Raw genomic sequence first — 11,953 nt, 5'->3', positions numbered from 1 at the left:
TTGGGATTGTAACCAACAGGTACACTCACCTATTTGAAACAACAGACTATGCTATTTAAGTGGATAGCCCAGGCTTGCCTGATCTCTTTGGATCTCAGAAGCTAAGCAGGGTCAGCCCTGGTTGGTATTTGAATGGGAGACCACCATTAGATCAGCAGCCAGTTACAGCCTTACTCTGGGTGTGAGCTTTCTGTTTAGATATGGAGGGTTTAAAACACAACAACCAGTGGTGGCTTGTGCCACCCCTCCCCCATGAGATGCCACTTCAAAGTCCGTCCAGCTGTGCCAAGTCACGGTTCTTCCTGGCTCAAGATTTTTCCAGATCACTATTGCTGCTCCTAAGCAGAGGTTGATTCGGGGGGATCACGGGGGATCGCAGTTCCCCCGGGTGAGGTGCGGGGGGCACATGATGAAGTCGGGGGATCGCAGTTCCCCCGGGTGAGGTACGGGGGGCGGGGCACATGATGAAGCCCCACCCCCTGCTTCCGGCCCTCATTCAGCCAGGAGGAGGCAGGAGAAGAGGGAGGGTAAGTTGCTTCCTCCCCGCCTCTCCCCACCCCTGCCTGCCTGGGGCCAGCTGGGGTCAGGGAGGGCCATGGCGGGGCTTCCTCGCACTCCCGCCGGCCTTGCAGGCCCACCACCGGGCCTTATGATGTCAGGGTGTGTGGCATATGCTAATGAGTTATGCTAATGAGTTCCCCTAGCTCTTTTTCTACGAAACGACCCCTGCTCCTAAGTGATTCTCAAACCCAACTGGTTGCTTAAAGGGGCTAAAGGGTACCTTAAGCAAGTTATTTATCTAAGGAAGATAAATATCAGGAGAAACGTCCTAGCTGTAAGAGTGGTTGAGCAGTGGAACAGACCGCTTCAGAAGGTGGTGGAGGTTCCTCGCCTGGATGTTTTCAGCGCAGGCTGGATGACCATCTTTCGGGTATGTTGTAGGGCTATCTTTTGACTTTGCTCCTGCAGAGTGCAGGGGGTTGGACTAGATGACCTGCAAGATCCCTTCCAGCTCTAACATTCTATGATTCGATTTACTATAAATGGAGGAAAGTTTCTGAGCTGAACTTAAGTTCCTGACATTAACAGTTCATAGATTCTAAGAATTAATTTCTCTCTGTATTTCCAAGTGGGGCATCAAAGAAATGAAGCTGTAATCAAAGCTGCTTATGTCATGACCTCGCATGGGGTAACTCTAAAGGTCTTATTTTACACTGGGCAAGTGATTTTTTTTTAAAGAATGTAGTAATTTGTTTTATTGTGAAACATTCTTCAAAAAGCTCTTGGTGGATGCTCCTTCGCTGGATGTTTTCAAGCGCAGGCTGGATGACCATCTTTCGGGTATGTTGTAGGGCTATCTTTTGACTTTGCTCCTGCAGAGTGCAGGGGGTTGGACTAGATGACCTGCAAGATCCCTTCCAGCTCTAACATTCTATGATTCGATTTACTATAAATGGAGGAAAGTTTCTGAGCTGAACTTAAGTTCCTGACATTAACAGTTCATAGATTCTAAGAATTAATTTATCTCTGCATTTCCAAGTGGGGCATCAAAGAAATGAAGCTGTAATCAAAGCTGCTTATGTCATGACCTCACATGGGGTAACTCTAATGGGGTAACTCTAAAGGCCTTGTTTTACACTGGGCAAGTGAATTTTTAAAAAAAGAATGTAGTAATTTGTCTTATTGTGAAACATTCTTCAAAAAGCTCTGGGGTGGGGGTGCATTGGGAAATCGATGAAAGTCAGTATTCAGTAGAGGCTGGCTCTCAGCAAATCAGGAACATCTGGCTTTTAACATGTATTCTTTCCCTCCCTTATGTTCCCGGACAATAATAAGTTGGTGCTGGTGCTAGGAGACCTTCACATCCCACATCGATGTGCCAGCCTCCCAGCCAAGTTCAAGAAGCTCCTGGTCCCCGGGAAGATCCAGCACATTCTCTGCACGGGGAATCTCTGCACCAAGGACAGTTATGATTACCTAAAGACGCTGGCGGGGGACGTTCATGTTGTCAGAGGGGACTTTGATGAGGTAGAGGCACTTCTGTACATAGCTGTGGCAATCCAGCCTGGCAGAATGATAGATGTTAATGAATGCTCCTCAGCAGAGAGGCCACAGCTCAGTAGAGGGTGCGGTGGCAAAGGGCTTTCATGCATAAGGTATCAGATTCCGTCCTTGATATCCTGAGTCAAAGATCCTTGGTATATGGGCTAGGAAAAGGTCCTGTGCTTGAGATCTTGGGGAGCCCCTGCCTGTTAGAACAGAGCTATGGACAAATAGTGTGACTTGGTTTTGTATGTTGATACATGCTGCAAAGGAGAAGTGAGCTGTAACTGTAGCTCGTTGGTTCATACATGAAAGTTCATCACTTGAAGAGTAGAACCTGACTTAAACATAGGAAGAGCCCTTGTGGATCAGAGTAGTGGTCCATCTAATCCAGCATCCTGTTTCCCAGAGTAGCCAATCCAGTGCCTCTAAAAGACAGACAAGATACAAACAGGACAGGGACACTACAGCCGATCCTTGTTATTGCCCCCAGTACTTGGTACACAGAAGTATACTGCTTCTGATCACAGCCATTGATGGACCTCTCCTCTATGAATTTGTCTAGCTGCCCTTTAAAACTCTCTAGGCTCTTGGCCAATGCTATATCTTGTGGCAAGAAGGTCCACAAGTTAATTATATCTTGTGGCAAGAAGTTCCACAAGTTAATTATGTGTTTCTTTGAAGAGAAGCCCATTTTGTCTCTTGAATCTACTCCCCCTCGATTTCATTGGGCGACCCTAAATTCTAGTATTCTTTGAAAGAGAGAATTAATTCTCTTGTCTCCACACCATTCATAAGTTTATAAACTGCTAACATGTTCTCCTCCCCCATTCCTGGTGGCCTGCATGTGTGAAATGGCTCACTCCAGAGGGAGTCTGCATATCTCTCAAGGACCCACACTGTGAAAGACTGTGCTTGGAGACAGCTCCACACTTTCTGCTCAGCACAATTGGATGTGAGTTGGCTTCCATAATGTCAATATGGAAAGGCTGTTGCAAGCCTGCTAAGTTCCCTATAGAACTATATCTGGTTTACTATAAAGCTGCACATGTCAAAATTTTCTCTCCTATTTAACTGTTATAGGCACAGGAGTCTAAACTTGGCATCCCAAACAAAGATATTTCTTATAATGCAGCCTGGCAGTGCAAATGATAAATTCAGCAATTAGAAGTGGCTGAATGGATTATGTTGGTAGCTAGTAGAGTTATGCCTAGAATGATAATCAAGTATTCTTTCCCCCTCCTTCCTAGGGCCTGAGTTATCCAGAGCAAAAAATTGTTACTGTTGGGCATTTTAGAATTGGTCTGATCCACGGCCATCAAGTTATCCCTTGGGGTGATATGGCCAGCTTGGCAGTTCTGCAGAGGCAACTGAATGTGGACATCCTCATTTCAGGGCACACACACAAATTTGAGGCTCTTGAACATGAAAACAAGTTCTTTATCAACCCCGGATCAGCCACAGGAGCCTACAATGCCCTGGACAGGTGAGGCCAATATCCTTGGAAGTACACCTGGACACAGATTTTTGAGAACATTGTCCCTTTCAGCTTTGCGGGAAGGGAACAGGGGAAGGGCATGTTTCTAGACCTCATTGCTATAGGAAAATATAAGTGATAGTTCTTCTGTAGTCTTCCATGATATTGTTTTCATGTGTTATGTGCCCAATATGACATTCTGCATATCTTCATCTTTGCAGTCCTCTAAAATGCATGCCCCCAACCAGAAGACGCAGTGTAAATTCTGTGGATTCATTCTCTGACAGTCTGCTTGATGCATGTCCAAATGCAGAACTGAAGGAGTCTTCTGTTGAGTTCCACATTCCTTAACTCAACCAGAGGATGTGTTTGAGAGACTAAAACAATTTCTCCCAGTAAGCTTACAGATGAGCTGGAACTGTCAGTCTGAGCACTAGTTTAATATCTGACATTCATTCTAAATCTTTACAGAAACATCACTCCTTCATTCGTTCTGATGGACATCCAAGCCTCCACAGTTGTCACTTATGTGTACCAACTTATTAGAGATGAAGTGAAGGTGGAAAGGATTGAATTCAAGAAGTCTTAATTCAAGCCCCCTTACTGGAGGCTCTTTGCAATTTTGATGTCTCCATGGATTTGGCTGCATACGCACCTGCACTGTAAACCTGCTGCATAGAAATACATACCTGGATCATAGGGATGGGTATGGGGTACACATTCTTCCTTGGGGTCTTATTGTAAACTTCATTGCTCCTGGAATTTTGCTATCAAAAAAGTGCTGTAAAAATTATCTATAGTCAAATTCCAAGTTTGTAAATATCGTAATCTCCCTTAATAAAACTGTTATGAAGAAAATGGAATGGATTGATCGCAATGTGCAAAGCTGTTCTAAATCCTATTTAAAATAAAGCTTTCCCCCTCTGAAATACATGCTTGCAGGAATGGATGTACTCCCTCCCACCATAAAAGCTGTCAGGCAGAGGCTGAGAGGCAGCATGCAGACTAATTTGCGAGGGCTTTTTGCATATGATCTACTGCTTGTGTCCAGGAAATCTGCAGGGGGTGTGGTTGCCTCCTTTACTGTTGTCCAGCCCACTTGTCCAACAGCAGTGTCCAACTGGAGGATGATAGTGTATTATCGTGGTGCAAGTTGTGGTCAATACAATACCTTTGTGTATCTCACAGGTACAGGTAGGTCCGTAGTTATGGCAGGTCTTTGGGGCTCTCCCCCTTTCTTAAAGGCACAGCCCCACAATAATGTATCCTGTAAATGCTTTCCCCCTCAATCATTTTAAATTTTTTAAAAAAGTGCTCACTCCTTTAAGCAGAGTGGGGTGCTGTAGTTGACTAATTTCCACACTGAGCCAAGGGGGTTGGAGTAGGTGACCTCTAGGATCTCTTCTAACTCTGTGTCAAGAAACTGGTTTCCTTTAAGAGAGTTTTCCTGCCTAAGTGTTAGCTTTCTTAACTATAGAAGTCATCACCCACGCCTGCCAGCTTGTTCTCAGAACTGTTGCTTAGGCTGGCAGAAGTGCAGCAGCTGAGAACTGTCATCTAAAGCGGTTGACAGCTTGCAGTTTAGAGATCTATCCTGGCAACAGCTTTCTTTTGGCTAAATGGTTTTTCTTTCTGCATTGAGAACTTCAGCCCCACCAGAAAATCCCCCCCCCCCAGCCACAAAATCCTGGCTTTGGGCCTGGGTACAGGGGAAGTGACTCCCCCCATTTTCTTCTTTCAAATTCTTTCCTCTTCACAGACCTGCTTCTATTTCAAAAGACACTCTTACCAAACTTTTGTTTATGAAGGCTTCTAGATCTTCTTTTGGACTTGTCAAGTACCTTCCATTTAACAGGATCATATCTACTGTACAGTAAAAATGATATAATTCCAATTTCTGTAGCCATCTTTTCTGACATTTTTATTCCTTTAAAATATTTATCTCTTCCCATGGAGCTCAAGGCGGTTTACAATATTAATAAAGCAAGGCCAAGTGTACGTCCCTGGAGAGGTTGTTCCATAAATGGGGCTGCCTCTGAAAAAACACTCTGTCCTATACAGCAAACAAATGTCTTTGATCAATAGGGCATCCACTGTGGTTTTCTATGCCCAACAGCAAGTACAATGTTATTCACCAAATTTTATTTTTATTTATTTATTTTTCGTACTTTTACCCCGCCCTCCCACCAAGGATTCTTGTTTATTTACAGGAGTCACACAATTGTGATTTTTAAAAAATTTAATCAGTGCACATTTTCAGGGAATGCAGAATCTATTTGAATAGCTTCTTGCGTGACTGCAAGACAAGATGAGTTTTCTAGGTTAATTTTCTGCTGTCTCAAGTAATTTTGCAGTTGAATAGATTCTTCCAATGCTATCTGCAGGGCTGTGATCTTGGGAGTGGTTCCCTTTGAATGCACACAGCTTCAGATCTGAGTATCCTCTGTTAGGATTTTTATTTGATTGGATTTCTGATTATGATCATGGCAACTATTGACATCCATCTCTGTGGAGATTGGGCTTTGAAATACCAATATTAAATCTCTAAATTTGGACCACAAATTCTCAGATATCAAAGTAAAATGGAGAAGGATTTTTTTTTAAAAAGCTCTAAAATATTTGCAAAGAATTCCTATGCAATGTGATGAAGATGAATTTCCACATGACATGGTCATGGCTTCTGTGATGAATATTCATAACTTGGCATTGATGTGAGTTCTGATTGATCCTTCATATAAAAGGCAGTTTTGTGTGAAATTCTCCCTTTTGCCTGTAGGAGGAGCGATTGATCCATCCTCACCCCCTTTTTTTTACAATATGACATCACAGAGAACATTGACCTGCAGCAGCAGTGTGAAGAGAAGCAGGAATTTCTCAGTATGAATGTGTGCTTTTTCCTGCTCTTCCTCCCTGCTCACCCATGTGCAGAGACCAAATTCAGTCAGCCTTAGGCAAGTTTGCATCTGCCCAAGGAAAAACAGGTGTCTAGAAAATTGGATGGTTGTTTAATTCTCTCCGGCAGCTGTCCCAGCAAAGAAGGCACTCTGCTTGTCTGCATCTCTCTCTGTCCTAGAGTGATACCCTTACCTCAAACAGAGGAATGAGATATGAACAAGGACCTTTGATAATGGCCTCAGTACTCTGGAAGATCTACAGGTCCATTTCGGAGAAGGCTGTTCTTAGACTACAGTATCCCCAGAGGGTTTAGATCAATATACACTTAACAGGGGTAGGGTGTGGTGGAAATAATTTAATTGCATATTCGCAGCCCTGTAAACAACAAATATGTGTTGAAAGGATTTCTATCAACTTTTAGAAAGCTTCTCTGTCTTCTCTGTTATGCCATGTATTGTCTTAGGTCAGAAGTACAAGTTACTTTGGCAAAAGATGTATATTCCCAAAATTGTTTCAGCTGCAATACACATACGGGTCCAGTGGGGGCTTTTGTAGGGGAGTAACAATGGAGGAGTGGGAAAAGGTTCTTAACCCTTCTTTAATCCACCAATTCCCCCCCTCCCCACAGCCTTTCAATATTTTATCCTCAGCCAGTTATGAGACCAGAAATAACTACATGGGGTGGGGGGGGAAATACTTGGAGGAGGGTAGGCTGGAGAAAACTCTTGGTGGTACATTCCCTTCCTGCCCATGAAATCTCCTGTGCAAATACTCTCAAGTTGTTGGGTATGAGAAGGGGTAAACATTTTCCCTCCTAACCATCAATTATCTCCAGCAAACTCCTTCAGCCACACATTACTGTTAATTAACAAGCAAGTCTCTGCTGAGGTAACATGCCATTCTTCACTCAATTCCTGCTTAGCTTTTTATCATTGTGATACATCTTTTTGGAAGTGAGTACCAAATGAAGAAATTTCCCTCTTCCTTCTAAGAACTTCCCTTTCATGCTAATTTGTTTTCTGGTCATTGGTCTAGCTAGAATGCTGCATCTCCTTATTGGAAGTTTGCCCTTTCTAGCAAAGCCAATGGACGGGATAAAATTTGCATGACCCACCCATTCTTTAGCTATAGAGGGGATATAAAAGAGAATGCGGGATAGAGATTTCCTGTTGCCACAGAAAAGCCTTTTCATCCTCACCATGGCCTGGGCCCTGTATCTCCTCACAGTTCTCAGTTACTACTCAGGTAAAGGTGTGGTAGATGAACTTTTCATAGCCCAAGGGGGGGAAAAAACACCTATTTGGTGTATATATCAAAACATAGTATTCTTTGGTAATCTTTGAGGGCACAGAAAATGTTCTAAGTTTTGCTCGCTTGTTTTTTTTGTCAAGGTGTCAGTTCACAGCCTTGGACTCAGCCTGCCTCAGAATCTGTGTCCTTGGGACAAACGGGAAAACTCTCTTGCACCACCGACAGTGGAAGTTACGCCATTCATTGGTACCAACAGAAGCCTGGCCAGGCCCCTCGCTTTGTACACTGTCAGGGTTGCAGCAGGGGAGAAGGGATCCCGGATCGATTCACGGCTTCTGTCTCTGGGATCACTGGCCATTTAACCATCACCGGTACCCAGCCTGAAGATGAGGCAGATTACTTCTGTGCTAAATGGAACAGCGGTGGTAGCCAGATCCACAGTGGTAAAAGCGAATGAGGAACTGAGACAAAAACTTTCACTCTTTCTCCTCAGAGTGAAGAATTTAGAAGCATTTCAAATTTAATTTGATCAGTGCCTGTCATAAGAACCATGGACAAGGCTTACTTGAAAACGTAGGAGCTCTAAGAACATGCAGTCAAAAAGGAATATGATTTAAGTCAAATCATGGCCATTTTCAAATACAATAAATGCTCTGAATTGCCATGGAGTTATTGCACACATTTGTGAGAAACCTTCCAGTTTCCCAGGGAGGGGGAAGCAAGAGGGGCATTAAGGGGAGATGACTCAGCAGACATGTGTGTAACAGGGATGTTGGAAGGGCTTCCTAATAATGTGCAAGCATGGATTCTGAATTTCCATAACCGTATTTCATTCTCTGGGGCTGTGCTCACCAGGCAGTGGTTTTGTTTGCTGATACTGGTGGGCAGGCAGGAAAGAAGGGTATATACAAAGTCTTTCAGTAGGTATCCTGCCCTGTATGGGAGAGAGGCAAAGGCACATGCTGGTGGTGAGTCAGAAGGGTTTTAGAGACCAGGAGTGAATGTAGGTAATGTCCTAGGTTTGTTCCTCTACCCTACCTGTCCCTGAGACTGGAGAGGGATAGAAGCAGAGACTCCACTCAACAGACGCACATAATTATCAGACATGAGAAAGGTTAGTGATGGGGAAAAGACCTAATCCCTTCTCACTTTTGTTTCCCTTGAGAAATGGATGCATCTTGAGATACCTGCTGAGATAAACCATAGATGAAGACTATGGAAGCGACAGATGAAGAAATCAGATAAAAATTAGGGATGCCATGAACTTCGCCTGGACAGGCAGTTGTTGAAAGGAAATGGACTCCCTTGTACACACTGATGCAGAAGAATAAACCCCAGCAATCTTTGGAGGAGGTGCACATTTGCAAGTCCAACCTGTCCCAGTTCGGTGTAGTGGTTAAATGCGCAGACTCTAATCTGGGAGAACTGGGTTTGATTCCCCACTCCTCCACTTACAACTGCTGGCTGACCTTGGGCAACCCATAGTTTTGTCAGAGCTGTCCTTGAAAGAGCAGTTCTCTCAGAGCACTCTCAGCCCCACCTACCTCACAAGGTGTCTGTTGTGTGGAGAGGAAGGGAAAGGAGTTTATAAGCTGCTCTGAGACTCCAAATGAAGGGTGGGGTATAAATCCAATCTCCTCCTCCTCCTCCTCTTCTTCTGTTATTCCCATTGAATTAAATCTTCCCCAGTTTGATACTCTTCACGTTGCTCGTATCAGACCAACATTGTGATTTCCCCTGTCCAGTTCTGCGTTTTCTGCCCTGCCCCCTTCAATCCAGCTTCTTCATTCCCTAAACATGGCAGATTGTCAACTGAGCAGGACCCTCTCCCCACAAGGTGTGATATATATATTTCTGTTGGGCTAGTTGCCTAATCTCTTTATGTCCAAGCCAGACATCAGAGCTCCTTGCCAATTTCCCCCCAAACTGAAACCAGATTTTTTAGAATTAAAAGTCATTTTTTTTCCACCATATGGATGCTTGCTTTGTGCAAACATTTAAATTTATATGTGGAGGCTTGGAGTCAGTTAGAAAGATGCAGTCCTGATTCTTGCATCCATGTATCCATACATTTCTTAGAATTACATCATTACAGAGCCCTGGCCCAGCCTGCACCTGGACAGGAAGTTGTTCAAAGGAAGTGTGTCTTCTAGTCTCTCCTGTACACTGATGCAGAAGAATAAACCCCTGCAGTCTTTGGCAGATGTGCACCTCTCCAAGCTGAGCCTGCCTCTGTGCCGTTATTTCCATTTCATTCACCCTCCCCTCAGTCTGATTCTCCCCACTTCCTGCTGCTTTCAGATCAGTCGTGTTATTTCCCCTGTCCAGTTTTGCTTGCTCTGCATTTTCTGCTCCTTTTTCATTCTCTAAACATGGCAGATTGCCAACTGACCAGAAATAACACACACAAGATGTGACTAGATAGAAATATTTCTTTAGGGCTAGTTGTCTAATTTCATTGTGTGCAAGCCAGACATCAGAGCTCCTTGCCAAATAATTTTTAAACTAGAACTGGAATTTTAAGAATTAAAAGTCTACCTTAGATAGCAAGTTGATGACAAATTAGCATTGTGTTGTATAGTTTTAATGATATACTGTATTCGTTTTAATGTTCTTTTATATAACCATCTGAATTTTATGTATTTATAGTGTATCTTACATTATTATTCCTCTAGGTAATGTTTTATATTGGCTGGTCGCTTGACCGTATAAATAAACTTGAATAAACTTGAAGAATTAAAAGTCATTTTGTTCTGGCCCTGACCTGGATAGCCCAGGCAAGCCTGATCTCATCAGATCTCGGAAGCTAAGCAGGGTCAACTTTGGCAAGTACTTGGATGGGAGACCTCCTTGGAGTACCAGAGGCAGGCTTTACTCAGCCACCTCTCTGAATATCCTCCAGGCCCCCAGTAGGGGTCAGTCACCAGAGGTCACCATGACTTTCAGGTGCACACACACTCGTTCACATACACACATGCACATATAAAAATACCCCCCAAAAGAATCATTTTGTTCACAGTATAGATGCTTGCTTTATGCAAATCTACATGAGGAGGTTTGGAGTCAGGTAAAAAGGTGTGATCCTGATCCTTGTATTCATGCAACGAGTATTCACAAACATCAGCATGGGGTTGGAGTGTGGTCGGAGTGATGTGCTCTCATATACTCTGCCCTGTAAAAAACAAACATACATTGGAATTAGGTTCAAGCAACATTAGAATGTTTTCCCTGTTCTGCATCTTGCACAAACATGCTCAAAATGTCCCAACTAATCTAGATGTTACTATTTTTACCTTGGCAAGCTTTGAGAGAGAGAGAGATGGTGTGGGAGGGGGGATGCAGGGGAACTGCGGGAGAAAGTGGCTAGAGAAAATTCTACTCCTCTTTGTCAGTTGTCCCTTTTCAACTTTTTGGATATGGGCAGAGCTTTTTTTCAAGGGGGAATGCACCGGAATGGAGTTCCAGATCCTCTTCAACAAAATTGTTTTAAAAATGTTTAAAAGTTCATGAGTTTTCAGTATACAGGTTGAAAACTTCACTTCCCTCTTGAGAGTTCCGGCACCTCTTTTTTGAAAGAAAGAAAGAAAGAAAGAAAGAAAGAAAGAAAGAAAGAAAGAAAGAAAGAAAGAAAGAAAGAAAGAAAGAAAGAGCCTTGGATATAGGATTGGAAAAGGCTGGTTTTACCCCATCCCCTCCTATTTCTCCTTTGCAAATTCATCTGTACCCATCATACTACTCCTGGTTACCCTTCTTAATCTTTATCACTGCAAATTATGCCACTATGGACTCGTTTTTATCCTGGACAAAGCAAGGGACCTTCTCTTTTCTCTCTTTTTTTAAAAAAAGTTTTCTTTATGCAAATACATTCATTAGTCATTGGCTGGGTGACACAGGATCATCCCTACAGAGGAGGGGTTTTATTTTCAGCCAGGTCAAGGACAAATTTGCATAATGAACCATTGGTCAGATCCTGGGGGATTTAAGAAAGAAAGGAGAGGGCTCCACAAATTTGGACTCCTTTTGCCTTTCACCATGAGTCCCAGGGCCGTATTTCTCGTCATACTCCTCAGTTATTGCACAGGTAAGGGGTGGGGAACAAGAAAGAAAGCCATATTGTGCTTCTGTTACAGAACCACAATATTTTGTGATATTTCAGAACACAGAAATAGAACCAAGCTCATGATTTTGCTTTTCCCTGCCTTTTTTTTCCTGTCAAGGTGCCAGTTCACAGCCATCTCTGACTCACTCTCCCTCACAGACTGTCTCTCTTGGACAAACAACGAAACT

The 11,953-nt window shown here is 43.4% G+C and overlaps 1 protein-coding gene and 1 gene segment (V, D, J or C); both read left to right on the top strand.

The window, feature by feature from the left end:
* Nucleotides 1-1,815: 1,815 nt before the first annotated feature.
* On the top strand, nucleotides 1,816-4,109 carry LOC107116400 (vacuolar protein sorting-associated protein 29-like). Its single transcript, XM_015418300.1, has 3 exons — nucleotides 1,816-2,028; nucleotides 3,294-3,529; nucleotides 3,992-4,109. The coding sequence occupies exons 1-3, from the start codon at nucleotides 1,816-1,818 to the stop codon at nucleotides 4,107-4,109; spliced, it is 567 nt and encodes a 188-aa protein (XP_015273786.1).
* Nucleotides 4,110-7,596: 3,487 nt separating this feature from the next.
* Nucleotides 7,597-8,123, top strand: LOC107116399. The segment is given in 2 exon segments: nucleotides 7,597-7,660; nucleotides 7,807-8,123. Coding segments are annotated over 2 exon segments (363 nt in total).
* Nucleotides 8,124-11,953: the final 3,830 nt, after the last annotated feature.

The sequence above is a fragment of the Gekko japonicus genome, unplaced genomic scaffold, assembly GCF_001447785.1.
Source record: "Gekko japonicus isolate JY-2015 unplaced genomic scaffold, Gekko_japonicus_V1.1 scaffold5177, whole genome shotgun sequence".
NCBI lineage: Eukaryota > Metazoa > Chordata > Lepidosauria > Squamata > Gekkonidae > Gekko > Gekko japonicus.
The sequence above is the reverse complement of the archived record's forward strand: the minus strand, read 5'-3'. Positions and strand labels throughout refer to the sequence as shown.

What these genes read in the sequence shown, in the direction of transcription:
- LOC107116400 (XM_015418300.1), top strand. Translation starts at nt 1,816, where the DNA reads ATGTTCCCGGACAATAATAAGTTGGTGCTGGTGCTAGGAGACCTTCAC. An exon ending in TCAGAGGGGACTTTGATGAG is followed by an intron (nt 2,029 to 3,293) that starts GTAGAGGCACTT and finishes CCTCCTTCCTAG; the next exon opens with GGCCTGAGTTATCCAGAGCA. An exon ending in GCCTACAATGCCCTGGACAG is followed by an intron (nt 3,530 to 3,991) that starts GTGAGGCCAATA and finishes AAATCTTTACAG; the next exon opens with AAACATCACTCCTTCATTCG.